We start from the raw sequence: 20,165 nt of genomic DNA, 5'->3' as shown, positions 1-20,165 counted from the left end.
CGATATTGATCAAAGTTACACATGTTGGACAAGATGATAAAAATCCAAATTAGAAGAGAGGCGTTCACGTGTGATTGATAAAGAAACAACCATATTCATCAACTTAGTGTATGCTTTATTGGGGATAACATCTGCTGCTCCACAAATTATGTCATTGTATGTACCACAAGCCTATGATTGGTTGAAAAAATATTTTCAAGTTAAAAATTTAATAATTAATTATTTTTCTAACCAACCACAACTAATGATATATACAATAACACAATTTATGGGACCACAGATGTGTGCCAACCTGGAGTTTGATATCTTCAATAACTTTGTAAGGAACTTTTTCTCTTCATCTTTACTATATGGTGATGTATTCTGCTTTACTCTTATGGTACACATTCATCACATAAGAAAACAAACTTAGGCTTTATTTATCCCTTATAGCCATCCATGACTTTGAGCATAAATACCATACATCACATCCCATGGTTTCTTTAGAATTTTGCTAAGTTTTTAAAGGTGCGTTTGGTATCTTGTTTGCAAAATTGAGTTTTGGTTAACATAGGTCTAATAACTTAATTTTGATTAGAAATGGGTTTGTAGTAGCTTATGTATATTTAGTTATTTTATTATTAAATGGAATTTGGTAGATATATGTTGTTTGGATATTTGTAACCTTAATGACCTCTAGTTGTATGATTACAAACTTGGTGATATGAACATTGATAAAGATGAGGCAACAAACAATAAATTTTGGTATTATGGTAAGGGTAGTGTTGAAAACCCACATTGAGTTTTAATGAACAAAGAATACATAGAAGAAGGGTCTTCTTGGCTTCATACTGAGTTGTACACATGTTTTTCATTTCTCTTTCTTTTTGTTCACCTTATGTATGTAATGTTACATTGTCACATTATTGTTAGACCTTTTTTATTGGATTTTAATGTTATGCAAATGAACCTTTCAGGAAGCTGTTGTTGATCCACCATATGTTGCCTTTGGAATAATGCATAATCCAAATGTATTGGAATTTGTAAAAGTGTGCTATGAAGACCTTTATGTTGAGGCTATCACATCAATTGACTACCTCAAGTGTTAGGCCACAAATCAGCATTGTAAGTGATCTAATATTGAAAATTGAGTAATTTATAGTTCTTTAGCTTATAGAAATAGGAGAAATAACTTTTATTCCATGATGAGAGTTTTTCCTTCGAGATAATGATCTTTATATATTTTACTTATTCTATATAGTTGTATGTTTTGCTTACTCTTTTACTTTATTTTATTAATTGATCATTGTTCAAGTAGTCTCATTTCATTATTGTATTGTTAATCTCATATTTTTCATCAGACCAAATATCTCAACTTTTTCAAGGTGATGATGAAGTGATCAAGTGAACAAGGCTAGAAGTTCAATGTGATATGCGTGAAATTTTTACTATAGAAATATTAATGCTCATTATTTGTCTAAGTTTTTGACCAAATTGGAATGTTTCAACAATTGGTTTGAATGATACATATTATATTAATTTATTTATGCTCATGCATTTGTGAATTATTTTAAGATGAAGGTAATGATAATTTGAGATATTGGATTCAATTTCTTAGTATTAATTTTTACTATAAGTTTCAATTAGTATCAACTATTAATTTATTTTTGCTTAATTTCTTAGTATAACCAAATATTGTTAGACAATCGGCACAACAAGATCTGGAGAGGAATATGTATTAAAATAAGTTTGACTAAACCGTAGCTAATTTAATTTGCCACGATGGAAGTATGGTAATCATTTGCCATGAATAATTCTGAAGCTAAATCCTTATGTTAGCCACGATTTAAACTGTAGTAGAATAAATTTGACCATGACAAAGTAAATGTTACCACACTTTAGAGAAGCACAACTATATTGCAAAATGATTGTGGCTAATATTTAGCAAACACCATCGATTGCTACCCTAGCCACAACCGTGGCTAACACAATTAGCTACAGTTTTTAGTACTTTGGCCATGGTTTTAACCGTGGCTAAAAGGATATTTTATTGTAGTGTCTATATCTATGTTTTAACTAGGGATAACAACGAGCGGGTAGTGCTTTCCTGATCCCAAACTTACAAAATTTGTGTGGCGCCCGTGTGTGTTGCGGATATTTGTAGGTATCCAACGGATTGTTAATTTTAATTATATATTGATATACTTTGTAATAATTAATATGTACAAATAATTATTATATCAATAATATAATATTGATGTTATAAATTTATGATCATAGTGAAATATGTTAATTTATTAAGAAATAATAATAATGTATATAACATATAATCTTAAAATATTTATAAAAATTTAGTTAAAAACTAAATATACAAATTTGCGAGTATCAACGAGGCGGATATCGTAAATCTCGTTCTCATTCATAAGCTATTATTGCGAATACCCATTACATGTATCTCCACGGATCAAGTTTTTTTGTCATTCCTAATTTTAACTATAAAAATCATAGTGTCTACTCTAAATTATTTGAAAGAATAAGAAAAAGAATTTCATTTCTCTCTTTTCTTAAGTCATGTAGTCTATTATCCATCAATGATGAATCACAATACTAAGATACAATCCATTTTATTTCATTTACTTTTAAGAAAAATAGTTTTAAATAAAAGTTTTCCACTTGGGTGTTGAGTGATGGGAGTGGAAAAACATTATAGTATTATACTGGTTATTAATATTCAGTATATACTTATTTAATAACCTATTAGTTTTGAAATTCTGAACTTATTTCTGTACGTTTGAATAATTTATAAGTTTTATTTTTTCGTTTTAATAATATTTATAAATTAATTTTTTAAATATTATTTTAATCTTTAATTAGTATTTATAACTTCAATTTTTAGTTTCCGAATATTCATTTTTTCATTCCACTGATATTTATAAGAAGAAGATGATGAAATAATAAAAATGTAAATGTAGAAATATAATTATAGTTTATTGTATGAATGTTTTATAAAAATATTAAAAGATAAACATTGTGACTTCTTATAAGAAAAATGATATTCAACTATTGTAAGTGTGTTAAAGTATTAACTAAGAGTCTTCAAAATAATAGTTAAATTTGAGATTATATAAAAACACCTTAAACTTTATGTATTTTTGTAAATAATCACAATGAACTATTTTTTGTTCCTAATTACCTTTTAAATTTTAACTATTGATCCCTACATAAAGACAATGTGAAATGAAAAACAATGAATCTTTTTAACCTATAAACGTTTTTAATCTCGATTATTTATTTTATTTTTGTATATATAATAATATTAATGTATTAATCACTTTTAACTCCATAATTTACTTATTTTCTTCTTCTCAATCAATTTGTATTTTGATAGTTGTTTATGGATATTAATACTGATTAATATGCATTGTTACATTCCTACTATTCTGAGTTTGACTGTAACAATTTCATTGTTATCTATGAGTAATTTAATAATATATTTATACATGGACCAATTTCACAAACTGATAAAGTTTAAGGAGTAATTAGGAAGAAAAAATAGTTTATAATACCTACTTGGAAAAGACATAAAGTTTGGAGGTATTTGCACTTTCCCTATTATTTATTACTACATTGTAGTTAAATGAGTAAATTATACCTACACTACATGAGATTATACTCACTCATCCGGTAGGCGAATTGACTATAATCTTTTAAACAAAAAAGCGGTGAGTGTAATTTGCTCTAAATTAATTATGAAATAGATGTAGTTTATTATGAAATAATAATAATGTGTATAATATATAATCTTAAAATAATAATAAATATATATGAAATTTTATTTAAAAACTAAATATATAAATTTGTGAGTAATTATAAATCTTGTTTCTACCCATAAGCTATTATTGTGGATACCCGTTATAGGTATTTCACGGATACTCACGGATCGAATTTTTTTGTCATCCATAATTTTAACCATAAAAATCATAGTGTCAACTCTAAATCATTTGAATGAATAAGAAAAGGAAATTTATTTCTCTCTTTTCTAAGTCATGTAGTCGATTATCCATCAATGATCGAATCACAATACTAAGATACAATCCACTTTATTTCATTTACTTTTAAGAGAAAATTGACTGTACATTAATAATTTATATTTTTATGATATCCGTTAAGAGTTAATGATTATTAAATAAATTTTTTTCACTTGGGTGTTGAATGATGGGAGTGGAAAAACTTTATACTAGTTATTAACATTCATTATAAACTTATTTTAATAACCTATTAGTTTTGAAATTCTGAACTTATTTCTGTACGTTTGACTAGTTTATAAGTTTTATTTTTTCATTTTTGAATATTATTATTTCGTTTTAATAATATCTATAATTATTTTTTTGTAATATTATTTTAATCTTTAATTAGTATTTATAAATTCAATTTTTAGTTTCCAAATATTCATTTTCATTCCACTAATATTTATAGTAAGAAGATGATGAAGTAATAAAAATGTAAAGGTAGAAATATAATTATAGTTTATTGTATGAATGTTTTATAAAAATATTAAAAGATAAACATTGTGACTTCTTATAAGGAAAATGATATTCAACTATGGTAAGTATGTTAAAGTATTAAATAAGAGTCTTAAAAATAATAATTATATTTAAGATTATATAAAAACACCTTAAACTTTATGCCTTTTTGTAAATAAATATAATGAACTATTTTTTCTTCCTAATTACTTCTTAAACTTTAACTATTGATCCCTACATAAAGACAATGTGAAATGAAAAACAATGAATTTTTTAAACCTATAAATGTTTTTAATCTCGACTATTTATTTTATTTTTGTATATATCATAATATTATTGTATCTATCGCTTTTAACTCTATAGTCTACTTATTTTCTTCTTCTCAATCAATTTTGTATTTTGATGGTGGTTTCTGTATATCAATACTGACTAACATGCATTATTGTATTCCTATTGTTCTGAGTTTGAGTGTAACAATTTCTTTGTTATCTATGAGTAATTTAATAATATATTTATGCATGGACCAATTTCACAAACTGATAAAGTTTAAAGAGTAATTAGGAAGAAAAAAGTAGTTTATAATACCGACTTGTAAAAGACCTAAAGTTTGGGGGGTTTATGCACTTTCCTTATTATTTATTACTACATTGTAGTTAAATGAGTAAATTATACCTACACTACATGAGATTATACTCACTCATCCTGTAGGTGATTTGACTGTAATCTTTTAAACAAAAAAGTGGTGAGTGTAATTTGCTCTAAATTAATTAATTATACATTAGATAGAATGAATTGATCATTTAAAAATTAAAAGTTTCTAGATGAAAAAGAAATTTAAAAAAAATCATAGGCGAAATGATTAAAAATAATTTAAATATTCAATGATTTGTAAATGAATATATTCACGATAGAGTATTATGCCTTAGTTAGACCTATGTGATCAACCACACCTAATTGAATTAAGGTTTGATTGTTGTTTATAAGAATTTGAATAATTATTCACAAACACTAACTTACAATCCATTTCTGTTTTACAAGTTAAACTATTTTTTATAAACAAATTAGACTCATTTAATGAAAGGATCGAAAGGAAAATTTGAAACTCAACCAATTACCTTGATATTCACTCGGATTATAAATAATCATATTACACTATGAAAATTACATGTTTCACATTCACAATCAATTCATTAAATAATATTGATCATGCAAGGTCTTATTATAATTTTTTTCATTTTATCTTTTGCTTCATTCTGTTCATGTAATACAAGGCTATTAGATGCTGTTTCAAGCAAATCCATTTTCAATGTAATGGAATATGGTGCTGTTGGAGATGGCCTCACTGATGATTCTCAAGTAAATAATTTTTTAACTTCTCTATTTTTTTACATTGATAAATTACTTTTTTTCACGTAAGAAAATGCAGTAATATATGACTTCCAATTTCTAATATGTTTTCTAATTCTCAAGTGTTAAATTTACTTATTGGGTTTATAATATATATAAATAATGTATATATATATATATATAATGCAAGCTAGGCTTTTTTGAAAGCTTGGAATGCAGCTTGTGGAGTAAGTGGTTCTATTGCTACCCTTGAGGTGCCATATGGAAAAACGTTCTTGTTGAAGCCTCTATCTTTCAATGGTCCATGCAAATGTGCTGAGTTTAATTTTAAGGTAAAAATGTGTGACACTTACAATATAATAAATTGATTTTTGTACATACATGTTCCATCTTTTGTCTTTTGGACATATTTTACAATGTTGAAGGTGCCATTAACTTCCATTTTTGATTATTTAAATATTATATCTATGATTATGTAATTGTGATGTTTGTAAAAAAAATATGGTTTTACATAATTATCCACATTCACCATTCATCAAAATCTAATAAAATTAAATTCATTCATTAGAACTAATAAATTTAAATGAATATAATTAAATGAATAATTTTAACGATGAATGTATGTAAGTTCATTCATTATATCTAATGCATCAAAAAACATTCATAAAATATTTTTTGCTTTTCAGTTATATTCACTATCTCATATCTTACTTTTTTGTAATACTTCCTACTCTTACTTTGATTTTTTTATTAAATTGAGACTAATTATAAGACATATAGATATAATTAATGTTAAAAGTTTGTTCTTAAATGTATAGTGAATATGTATTAAAAAATTTACACTTAAAACTATAAATATTGCATGCTTATAGAATATTTGAAAAAATAAATTTCTTAAAGTTCAAAATATCACTTAATTAAAAAAAGCGTTTCTTAAAAAATAAAAATAAAATTTTTTCAACTTTTTCTTCTTAAATGACAGCTTTAGTTAACATTATGTATTTATTGAAGTTGAATTATTTCAGAATAATCAACTAACAAACTATGAAATTGAGACAGTATCCAATATACAATTCAAGTTATCCATGTAAAAATTCTCTACCCATTTTATATATTATTATTATATTATCTATATTCATATTTAATTATCATTGATTCTTAAAATATAGGTAATACAAATAAGTGATAAATAATTTATTGATGTGTATAAATCATTGATTCTTAAAATATAGTTAATACAAATAAGTGATAAATAATTCACTCATGTGTGTAAATCTTTTGTAGTAGAGTGTATAAGTTTTCCTAATATTGTTGCACTAAATAAATATTTCATTTCCACATATATATTTTTACCCACAGCATTTGTTTTAATGTGAAAATATAAGCTCGAAGGAAAAATTGTTGCACCAAGTAGCACTGAAGCATGGACAGGGAATGTGGACAAGAACAGATGGATTCAGGTCAACAATGTCACTGGTCTTGTCATGAATGGAGGTGGAGAAATTGATGGCCAAGGCTCTATTTGGTGGAAAATTTGTAAAGTATGTGATTTATTATTTTTAGTCATTGTATTTCAACTTTCTTAAAAAAAATCTTATATTTCAATTTTTTTATTATAACTCAAATTATTGAATTTCCTTTTTCAGGATGATAGTTGCCAAAGACCAAAAGTAAGATATACTAGCTAAGGAATTTCTCATTGCTAAGGAAATTATTGATTCTTATTTTATGTGTTAATAATTTATTTCATTGTTCAGGCTCTATCTTTTGAATCCTGTAAAAATCTCGAACTAAGTGGGTTACATCATATCAATAGTGCAAGGGGTCACATAGGGATAAATAATTGTGTTCAAATTAGAATACGCAATCTTACTATCACTGCACCTGAAGATAGTCCAAACACTGATGGTATTGACATTGGTAACTCGAACGACATTGTGGTCCAAAATTGCACCATTGCCACAGGTAAGGGTTGTACATATATTTTGCACATCCAAAACCATATATAATGATGAGAAATTGAGTGTGTTTATTTGTGACATGTTCATTTTAATAGGGGATGATTGCATTGCTATGATCAAGGGCACATCAAATATTAATGTTACTGATGTAAATTGTGGACCTGGCCATGGTATAAGGTACATATAAAATATAAAAAATATATATATATATATATATATATATATATATATATATTATCATCATTGAGATTTTACTAAATTGATAAAATTATTTAATAGTAAAATTTGTCTCATTTTCTCTTTTTTCTTGTTGTCATGTGTTTCAGTGTTGGTAGTCTTGGAAAAGATGGAGGTTATGCAACAGTAGAAAATGTATATGTTAGTAATTGCAGTTTCTTTGGAACAACTAATGGATTGAGAATAAAGACATGGCAGGTAAAAAGATAATCATCTTTTGTAAATATATATTTCAAAATCATCTCATGTATCAAATTATTCATATTTCTTTGTTCTGAAATTAATTTCACTCTTCTTCTCTACAGAACGGATATGGTTTTGTAAGAAATGTCACGTACAATAATATTAGACTTCAAAATACAAGAAATCCGATAATTATTGACCAGAACTATAGAGATCTTGTAGAGGTAATGCATATTTTGAATGTGGTTTCAAATCTTCTAACCCCATTAAGGGTTTGTTTGCGAGTTGATTTTTGAAAGAGAATAAAGAGAAAATAAATGTTTTAGAGTCGTCTAAAAATGTATTCCATAACCCTCAAACCTTCTATTTCACTTATTTTCCTTCCAAAATTCAACTCGCAAATAAATTTTAAATGAGAAACTCGTAAATCGATCATCTTTTTTTTAATCAGGACTTTCCTATAGCAAAATTATATGAAATGATGATGCAGGGAAAAGGAATTGAAATAATTGGTGTGACATACAAAGATGTGAGTGGAACTTCTGCTACTTCTGTTGCAATTAATTTGGGTTGCAATTCTAGTGAAGGATGCAGTAATATCATCATGGATAGAGTTAACCTAACTTCGGTTTCTCCGAGTGAAAAAGTCATTGTTTTATGTAGCAATGTTAAAGGACAAGAAACTACTGTTTCACCTAAAGTATCTTGCTTGACAGAGAAACTACCTAGTACTCTTATTGGTTCTCACATATTATTCAGTCATTAAAATTATAAAAAAAAGGCTCAAACTTTGCATACCTTTTAATTAGAATAAGGTTATGCTTCTATCACTTTTCTACAAAGTTATAATAAAGAATATTTTCCCTAGCTACTAAATATTTTCTTAGCATTTACGTACAATTAATATAAAGATTTACTTGACTACAAGGTTCTAGGGAGTGTGTATATTACACTTGTAATTATCACTCATCTTTTCCATAGATTAAAGAAGCAATCCTTTATAAAATGGTGAGGAATAATAAATGATACATAGAAAATAAAAAAAATGTGATATAAAATGGAATATCAAGGAACAAAAAAAAGAAGACACATTAAAAATTTGTGGATAGTTGATATTAAGGATCTGAGAATATTGTATATAAGAGTACAATTGATAATTAATCATTAATACTTTATTAAACTTCAAAACGAGACACATTAAAAGAACAAATTTTTTTTAAACAACAAATAAATAGTAACTGAGGGAGTAATCTAATCAAAAGAAAGGAAAATTTGAATCATCCCATTGCTTTCAAAGTTGAAATGACCCTCAAATTAAGTCCCCTAATTAAATGGGATGGTTTATTTATAATCTAGGGAATGGTAGATGCCATGCAAACCTAGACATAGTAAAGAAATTGAATCTTAGGGATAATCTATCTATTACAAATGTTTCATGGTGCATTAAAGAAAAAGTCACACATCCCTATTAGATAGAATTGAAGCAATCTTATATTTTATAAATTTGGATTCTCTATGTTTGTGGATTCTCTAAGTTGAAAAAGTCTAGCTTAATGGTAGTGACTCATGTGAATAATGATTATTTATCCTTGAGGTTATGAGTTCGAGTCGCGGAAGGCTCCACTCTGTGGGAAATAAAATATTGCATGAGGTATTTAAACTGGTGGGTGACACGCTCAGTGTATTCATGGGCTGGGGAAGTCACATGTTAGGACTAGAGTGTTACCGGTGACACGCTCAGTATATGTATGAGTCTGGAAGGTCGCATGACATAACTGAGGTGTTACAAGACCCAACCAATATTTAGGGTTAGATAGTGACCAAGCATAACCCATCCTGACCCGTACCATGATCACTTACTTATCATATTTGTATGTGTCTGTATTCAAGCATATAGAGAGTAATGTCACATTTTTTGTCGAAAATAATATTTCTTCTCTAATTTTTCATCATATAATATGTCAAGTGCAAGTAGTTAAAATTAATATTGTATTCTTAAGTACATAACATATATAAGTATGATAAAAATGTATGCACTCACCAATGTATGAGTTTTATAAGTGTAACTGCATCATCCACCTTTTATATTTAATTATTGTTGACTCTTCAAAAAAAAATCAAATGTATTGTGGATGATGTAGTGACTATGTATAAATCTTTATATTGACAATGCATATGCATTTGTTAAATTTTTTACACATAGAACCTTAAACAACACAGGCTCGTAAAACATTGGAAAAAATATTTTTCTATACAAGTTCAAAAAATCACTTTTTTTAAAAAAGTATTTTACAAATGATTTTAGAAGCGTTTTTTTAAAAGGTGTTTTAAAAAATGTTTAGTTGAAATAATAGTTTTTAGAATAATAATTTTCTTCAATAGATTTTTTTAGTTCTAATAAAAAATCAAAGGGATTGGATATTCGTCCATCCAAATCCATGAAAATGGAGTCATGTATAAATTGGATAGATTGGAATCCATTGGATATGGATGAATTGAATAATTTAAAATATAGTTTAAATAAATTTATATGGATTAATGGATGACTTACCATCCATCCATTAGCTTCCAAATCCAAATTCATTCATTTGTCACTCTTGCTTGATAACACCATGTGGTCCATTAGGCAACTCTGGTTTCTGACAAAGAAAAAAGTTATTAACTAAAAAGTAAAAACTCAATAAGTGGTATTTTTTTTAAGCCGAAGATGCAACTACACCTCGAAATATATTAGATAAGAACAAAGATATCTCAATAAGTGGTGTGAACAACAACAAACCTTAATTTCAATTCCTGAAATTATTGATTAAAAACAAGGAATATTAATCCCTTGCTTTGGGAAATTATCATATTAGTCCCTCCTATTAGTCCTGGTTCAATAAAATTGGTCTTCACACAATAACTTTAAGAAAATATATTATTATATCGTAATTTTAAGAAATGTTATAATATCATATTTTTTTTAAATATTATAACATCATAATTTAATTTTCTAAAGTGTCATTTGGAAATTTATTATTTTCATTAATGAAAAAATAGTCTCTATAGATAGACTTTACCTTATTTTCTAATGTCTCATTTGGAAATTTACTATTTTCATTAATGAAAAAATACTAAACCGGAGAAAATAGTAAATATTGCATAAAATATAAAGTATATATAAAGGATTATCAAAATCTGCAAAGTAGTGTTTTATAAGGAGTATATAATACCAACAATTGGGAAAACTTCTATAGATAGACTTTACCTTATTGCCATTGATTTTAAATTTTATTTACTCCTTAGAAATAAATTAAAATAGAGAAAAGAATTGTTGTACCTAGGATGCAACTGACGCGGGTGGGCATGAGTAGTACTTTCCTATTCTCAAGCCTACAATATTTATGGGTAGCCGTGCGAGTAGCCAGTATTTGCAGTATCCAATAGATTTTTCATTTTAATTAATATATTTATATAATTTATAGTAATCAATATGTAAAAATAATTATTAGATGAATAATATGATATTTATATGATAAGTTTTTATAAAAAATTAAATATGTGCAATTTATTATAAAATAACAATAAAGTATATGATATATAATCTTAAGTAATAATAAAAAACTATAATATATAAAATATTAATTACAAATTTTGAAGCTACCCGAGGGCAGGTATTATAAAACTCGTTCTCACCCAAAAGCTATTATTATGGATATTTCCACAGATACCCACAAGTCAGTTTTTTTGTCATCCCTAGACTTGGACCTACGTAAAATTTCCATAATTTCAATGTTAACACATACATTTTTTATATTTATTTATGAGTGTAATATTTATGTATTGTCAGTATAAATATTTATCCATAAATAATATATCATCTACTATTCATTTATATTAATTTTTTGAAGAGCAAATGATTATTCAATCTTACTTTTGAAAGTTGAAATTCAAATAATTGAATCACTCACAATTGAAATAAATATAAATATATTCATTGTATATAATTATGGTGTAATCATTGAAATAAACTTATCATATTTAAAATATAATATTTAATATTTTTGATATTTGGAAGATTTTGTTTTTTACATTTCAGGTTTATTAATTCTTAAATAATTATATTTCATATAAATGTTAGATGATGTATCAATAATATAAAAAAATTATATTATTGATGTACATATAGTGAACTGTTTATTCAATTTCAGCCGTTTTATGAACATGTTTTCACATATTCCATGTCAATTCAATTATTTTAAAATTATATGCAATGTATATATACATCATAGTTTAATATTATGTATTAATGTGTGTTCTTTGTAACATTGAAAATGTTTATTGTCCATAATCAAATATGATTTTTGTTACAATATTACTAACATATAACATTGTATGTTATACTTTTGTATTGAAAGATGGATTTATCCTTCATACTTGTAGATTCAAAAGTTGTAAAAACATTGCACTTGCACATAATATCAATTATTCTCATGAGAATTTGACTTAAAGAATAATCAAGGCTAGAAAGTGAGTAATTTTGGAATATAGAAATTATGTATGCTAAATTTTATCAGGAAATGTTAGTATTTATAGGGGTGATATTCAAACTCTCAACTAGGGGTGAAACTTCTTGGAGACAGGTGGGGGCAACTGCCCCCCTTGAAATTTTATTTCAAATTTTTTAAAATATTTTTATACTTTTTTAAACTGTAAATTGTATAATCGTTCTAAATTTTTTAGATAATAGATAAAGTTCTTTTATATATGTAGATGTTGATATTTCTTATAATATTATTACTTTGTTTAATTTCATAATTATTTTATGCTTATATATATATATTATAAGATAAATATTATCTTTGTCAAATTTGTAGCAAAAGTCTTAAGATTTTATCGGTTTTTATAAAACATTTAATATTGATAACATATGTATTTTTTGTGCAAAAATTCTACCATATGAATTTCAATGCGAGTAAGAGACGAATTACTTGATATGTTTATTTCAACGTTTTATTGTTGATATTGTTAGCCCTTCATTTTTGAAAAAATAAAAACTCACAACCATCTCTGAATTAATTTGAACATTGGCAATACGGGAAAAGTAAATATATATTATTTGTTTGATCAAGTTATTCTCTAATCTTAACTATTGTGGTTTAGCTACTAGAGGAATATCATTTTTAGCAACGAAGACACCAAATTGAAACAAAACTATGTAGTAAAATAGAAGATGAATTTCTTGTAGACAACATGATGATTTATATTGTAAAATAAATAGTTGGAAATTTTATCCTTAATTTAATCATCGATGAGTCGAAGCCTTTAACGAAGAGCGACACTTTAAATTAATGTATATTTTTCTTTAACATCTTTAATTGTTAATTATTATTATTTAGAATTGAAATGTTATTTTGAAATTTTCAAACAATTATCTAGATTTTTTGTTACTCAATTAATCTTATATTTTGCCCCTCCTTAACATTTCTTCAAGATCCGTCACTACTCTCAACCTTCTTCACTTCAACCCTTCTCTCTAACCATCAAAACACCTTATAACTCTTCTTTCTTTTAAATTTGCTATAAATGACACTCGAACTCACGACATTCTACAATTCATTCCTTAGATTCTTCTCCTCAACCAATAGACCACTCATTACAAAGATATCATTGATTTCTTCATTTATTAGAACTAATAAATTTAAACGAATATAATCTAATGAATAACTTTAGTAATGAATCAGATTGAATTCATTTATTATATCCAATGAATATCCATGAATATATCTATTTAAGTGGATATTTATTCCATCCAAAAAATAATTATTCAAAAATTATATTCTTTGTTTTTCAATGTGATTCACTTTATTATAGTGCTTCTCACTTTGAATTTTTTATTAACTTCAAATTAATTGTAGGATATGTAAATGTATTTTATACTAAAATTTTATTCTTAAGTACATAATATATATATGTTAAAAGTACACATAGAACTTTAAAAGTCATATGTTAGTAGAATATTGTAAAAAAATTAACTTAAAAAAATATTGTTTTAAAAAATATTAAAAGAATGATTTCAAAACATTGTTTAAAAAACATTATTTTAAAAGAGATTTAAAGTTAAAAACGTTGTTTATAAAAACACTGTTCTAAAAGTGATTTTCTTAAAAGTATGATTTCAAAAATTATTTTATTGAAATAGTGATTTTTAAAAGAATAATTTTCTTTAAAAGTGTTTTTAGTATTCCTAGGTGCAATAGAGAAATTAAGATAATGTAGTTATGGGTTAAAATTAATTAGTTTGTTTGTTCAATTTTTATTAAAGAAATTATTTATTATTTATAATTAAGTGAATTCAATAGCAATGAGAATACATGCATCATGAATCAACTTCCCTCTTTGAGAGAGCAGAAAAGAATATACAACATATGTCTTTACCGTGATATTAAAATTCCATAACTTTCATTAGTTATATGATTAAAAGTATTTAAGATTAATTGTATCAATATAATTTAATTAAATCAAAAGGCAAAGAAACTACATTGGTCGTAAACAGATACTCTACTTCTACAGAAGAAAGAGTAACACAAGTGGTTGGTGATCTCACTACTAAAAATCTATTGATCTCATTAATTATGTAATTAAGAATATTTAAAAAGAACTAATTATTTTTATTAAATAAAATCGTTAACAAAGAGACCGAAGGGTATTGAAGTGACTCTGTGAGAGGAATAAAGAAGATATGACATCAGTGTTGTTAAAACCGTATCAGTTATCAAACTGGTCATTGTACTGGCATAGTGGTACAATGATTCAACTGGTGGTTCAGTAATTAAACTGTATGCCGGTTAAACCGGATATACATACTTGTATTTATATATATAAACCTATAACAAAAAAATTCTAAACAGGTAGATACTCAAATTTATAATTCATATTCATAATCTACTCAAAATTCACATAAACAAACAACTTTAAGTCTTTAACAAATTCAAAGTCTAAATTACAAAACATATATCAATCTAAAAATATTACTTAACAACCGCAAAATATAAATAAATTACACAAGTTCACAACTCACTCTACAAAACAAATAAATTTGGAGTTTTAACATTTAACACCAATGAGTCAAAGTTGTCTCATATCGGTTATTATATTTTTGCACCAAATCCTATCTTAGACAGTACTCAAGGATTACACAAATGTCACTGAGATTACACACGAATGTTAGGAACCAAAATGTGTAATCTAAGTATGTCTTGGAAACATGTGTCTTGAAGTGTTGAATAATGATTGGAAAGATGGGTCACCTTGTAATAGGTTTTTAAGTTTTTAACTTCTTTTTTCAAAAAAAAAATACGTGTATATACCGGCCGGTTCATCGGTTTTGATCGGTTTTTGACCAGTTTTGATACTTGACCGGTTCAACATCTGTACCGTACTGGTTAGGAGATTGATTCACTGGTTTTCCGGTTGAACCGGTCGGTACGATATAGTTTTTACATCATTTAATGAACTATTAAAATCCAAAAAAAAAAACAATTATTTAAAATATTAAATAAAACAAATTTACTTAATCTATTACTATTAAATTAATTAATTAATTAATTAATCATTCATTAATTTATTACTTATTTTAATTTTAATTTGAAACTCAACCAATCACCTCATATTCACTTGGATTATAAATAATCACATTACGCTATGAAAATTTCATCTTTCACATTCACAACAAATCTATTAATAAATATTCATAATGCAAGGTTTTATTATCACTCTTTTCATTTTATCTTTTGCTTCATTATGTTCATGTAATTCCAGGCTATTAAAAGAGGTTTCAAACAAAACCAATTTCAATGTAATGGAATATGGTGCTGTTGGAGATGGCATGACCGATGATTCTCAAGTAAAGAATTGTTTAACTTCTCTATTTTTTTACATTGATAAATTATTTTTTCAAGAGAAGTTCAGTAATATTGATTTCCAATATTTCTAATAAATTTTCTAATTCTCAAGTGTTAAATTTACTTATTGTGGTTATAATATTTCATTCAAGCTAGGCTTTTTTGAAAGCTTGGAGTGATGCTTGTGGAATAAGTGATTCTTTTGGGACCCTTGAGGTGCCAAATGGAAATACGTTCATGTTGAAGCCTATAACTTTCAATGGTCCATGCAAATTTTCTGAGGTTCATTTTAAGGTAAAAATGTGTGAAACTTACATTATAATAAATTGATTTGTATACTTATACATGTTAATCTTTTATCTTTTGGACATATTTTACAATGTCCAAGGTGCTATTAACTTCAATTTTGGATTACTTAAACATTATATGTGTTATTATGTAATGAAAAAATGATGTATATAGTGACAGATTTTTAAACAATTATTATATCATTCATCATTCATTTTTAATGATTATTAACTTATAAATAAAATTAATACAATTGAATAATGAATGATGTACTAACTGTGTATAAATATTTACACAATCATTTGCATACATAATATACTCACACATACACATATAAATATATATATATAGTTGATGGTGTAAAACATGGAAGTGCATCAAAATTAAACCAGAATATATAAGATAAAATTTGGAATTAAAAATTAATATTTAAATTATAAATATTAAATAGATAAGTAATTAAAATAGCATTTAAAAATCATGAATTAAAAGATATTTTTCTTAAATTTATAAACAATAAAATAAAAGTATAATTCTGTGATGCTTTAGACTGTTATAAATAGATTAATTTTTAATTTCTGTCATATAAGATTTGACTATACTCTTTTAATCTATAATTTCAAGACTTCAATATAAATAAGTAATGCATCTTATTTATATCTTTAAATCTTCTCTATATTAGGGATTTAGATATTATGTTTTAAAATAAGATTTTCTACAATTAAATCATTCCCGTTAAAAAATTTAAGGTTTCATGTAGTGTTATGAAAATCTTACTGTATCGGTGGGTTCAACCCGTAAATAGGTCCCTATACAGGTATAACAGATCAATTATATCGGTCATTCAATAATATTGGTCCAAACTTATCTTATTGACTGATTTTCATTCAAATCGTACTAGTTACATCGGGTTTTCATTTAAAAATACATTTTTTTATGAAGAAACTTAATTTTTATCTAAATGTTGTTATGGAGGATCAAATACTAGTACGCTGATCGTTTTGATGACTGAAACAATATTAATAACACTACTTTCATATTAAAAACAACAGATAATTGGAGAAATAACCTAACATATATTTAATCTCTGTCAAGGAGAAACAGATATACAATGCATGTGACTTTCTTTGTTTTTATTATTATAAAGAATTTTGTCACACAACTTGTCTAATGACAAAAAATTTATCTATAGGGATGACAAAAATATATGACTTATAGATATTCACCAAAAATATTTGTAATAGATAACTGTAATAATAGCTCATATGAGATATGAGTATCATGATAATCGTATTAGTAATTTTAGTAATTGAACTATAGTGATAAGCATATAATATACATATGTTACTATTCATGTAACAATTATTTTTATGAATATTAATTATTACAAAACATAAATATATGATTAAAGTTGAAAACTCGTTGAGTCCCAACTATCTGCTACCCATACAGATACTCATAAATAGGTGTAAATAAGGGCATGAGAAAACACAACTCACACCCCCTAGTCTCATTTTTATATTTTACTATAATTGGTTCTTTATATGAGTGTTAAATAATTACCCGAGTGTGTATAAAATTTGATACTCACACTAAATAAATTTTAGACTCTAAAATATAGGCATGAGAGAAATATTGTTGACCTAAATAGATATTTCACTTCCACACATTTTTTTACTCCTAACCTTTTTTTTAATGTGAAAAATATAAGCTGGAAGGAAATATTGTTGCACCAAGTAGCACTGAAGCATGGACAGAAAATGTTGACAAGAATAGATGGATTCAGTTCACAAATGTAACTAGTCTTGTCATGAATGGAGGTGGACAAATTGATGGCCAAGGCTCTATTTGGTGGAAAATTTGTAAAGTATGTGATTTATTATTTTTAGTCATTGTATTTCAACTTTCTTAACAAAATTCTTATATTTCAAAAAATTTATTATAACTCAAATTATTGAATTTTATTTTTCAGGATGATAGTTGCCAAAGACCAAAAGTAAGATATACTAGCTAATGAATTTCTCATTGCTAAGGAATTATTTGATTCTTATTTTATGTGTTAATAATTTATTTCATTGTTCAGGCTCTATCTTTTAAAAACTGTAACAAACTCCAACTTAGTGCGATACAACATATCAATAGTGCAAAGGGTCATATATCTATAACTAGTTGTGTTCAAACTAGAATACGTGATCTTATTATCACTGCTCCAGAAGATAGTCCAAATACTGATGGAATCGACATTAATGAATCTAAAGACATAATAATCCAAAATTGCACCATTGCCACAGGTAAAGGGTGTAGAAATATTTTAATTTTCACATCTAAAACCATATATATATATATATGATGAGAAATTGATAATGTTTATATGTGCATGTTTATTTTAATAGGAGATGATTGCATTGCCATGAATAAGGGCACATCAAATATTAACATTACAGCTATAACTTGTGGACCTGGCCATGGTATAAGGTATATAGAAAATAGATTATCATCATTGAGATTTTATTAAATTGATAAAATCATTTAATGGTAAAATTGGTCTCAGATTCTATTTTTTCTTGTTTTCATGTGTTTCAGTATTGGTAGTCTTGGGAAAAATGGAGATTTTGCAACAGTAGAAAATGTATATGTTAATAATTGCACTTTTAAGGGAACAACTAATGGAGTGAGAATAAAAACATGGCCGGTAAGAATACGATCATTTTTTGTAAATATATATTTTAAAATTATGTTAATCATATTCTTTGTTCTAAAATTAATTTTACTATATTTTTGTACAGGAAGGATATGGTTATGTAAGAAATGTCACGTTCAACAAAATCAGACTTTACAATACCAGAAACCCGATAATTATTAATCAGAACTATAAAGATAAGCAAGAAGAGGTAGTGCATATTTTGAATTTGGTTTTGAATCTATTAAAATGAATTGATCTCTTAAATAATTTTTTATAAGGGTAGTGAAAGAAATAAATTCACAATTTATTTATTTCTTATATCAATACTTTCCTATAGTAAAATTATATGAAATGATGATGATGATGCAGGGAAAAGGATTTGAAATAAATGGTGTGACATACCAAGATGTGAGTGGAACTTCTGCTACTTCTGTTGCAATTAATTTGGGGTGTAATTCTAATGGTGGAGGATGTACTAACATCATCATGGATACAGTTAACTTAACCTCAATTTCTTCGAATAAAGTAGTCACTGCTTCATGCACCAATGTTAAAGGACAAGAAACTCAGGTTTCACCTAAAGTGCCTTGCTTGACTGAGAAACCACCTAGTACTCTTATTGGGGCCGGAATCCGTACTGGAGAATCTAATACCAGACTTTAGATTTTAACATGTGCCATAAAAAAAAATTAAGGATCGAGAATTTTCATTATTTTTGTATTAGCAAATTAGATATCTCATCTTATATTTTAGTATTGGGAGATCTAATATAAGAGAGAATCTCATTCCTATTTTTTTTTGTCACATATCATTAGTTATTAAAATAAAACAGTGGCTCAAGTTTTGTATACTTTTTCTTTTTGAATAAGATTATGTTTCTTTTACTTTGCTACAAAGTTACAATACATAATGTTTTCCCTGTTAATAGTTTCATTTTCCTTACTAAGCAGGTAATTAGATTGAAAAAGATGTATAGACTCGGTATGTAATAATTTTTTACACCACATCACCTATCATTCATATTTAATCATGATCACTCGACTTTTAATACATAACCCAAATAAAAATTAATGATATATGA

The 20,165-nt window shown here is 25.9% G+C and overlaps 1 protein-coding gene across 1 annotated transcript; it reads left to right on the top strand.

Moving 5' to 3' along the window:
* Positions 5,701 to 19,747, top strand: LOC109329392 (probable polygalacturonase At3g15720). Its single transcript, XM_019563057.1, has 9 exons — positions 5,701 to 5,858; positions 16,270 to 16,407; positions 18,113 to 18,268; positions 18,374 to 18,397; positions 18,485 to 18,692; positions 18,795 to 18,876; positions 18,985 to 19,093; positions 19,188 to 19,292; positions 19,454 to 19,747. The coding sequence occupies exons 1-9, from the start codon at positions 5,709 to 5,711 to the stop codon at positions 19,745 to 19,747; spliced, it is 1,266 nt and encodes a 421-aa protein (XP_019418602.1). The 5' UTR covers positions 5,701 to 5,708.

The sequence above is a fragment of the Lupinus angustifolius genome, chromosome LG16 (assembly GCF_001865875.1).
Source record: "Lupinus angustifolius cultivar Tanjil chromosome LG16, LupAngTanjil_v1.0, whole genome shotgun sequence".
Lineage (NCBI taxonomy): Eukaryota > Viridiplantae > Streptophyta > Magnoliopsida > Fabales > Fabaceae > Lupinus > Lupinus angustifolius.
Note: the sequence above shows the minus strand (reverse complement) of the source record. Positions and strands in the feature narration are given on the sequence as shown.

What these genes read in the sequence shown, in the direction of transcription:
- LOC109329392 (XM_019563057.1), top strand. Translation starts at nt 5,709, where the DNA reads ATGCAAGGTCTTATTATAATTTTTTTCATTTTATCTTTTGCTTCATTC. An exon ending in TTTGGTGGAAAATTTGTAAA is followed by an intron (nt 18,269 to 18,373) that starts GTATGTGATTTA and finishes TTTATTTTTCAG; the next exon opens with GATGATAGTTGCCAAAGACC. An exon ending in AAATTGCACCATTGCCACAG is followed by an intron (nt 18,693 to 18,794) that starts GTAAAGGGTGTA and finishes TTATTTTAATAG; the next exon opens with GAGATGATTGCATTGCCATG.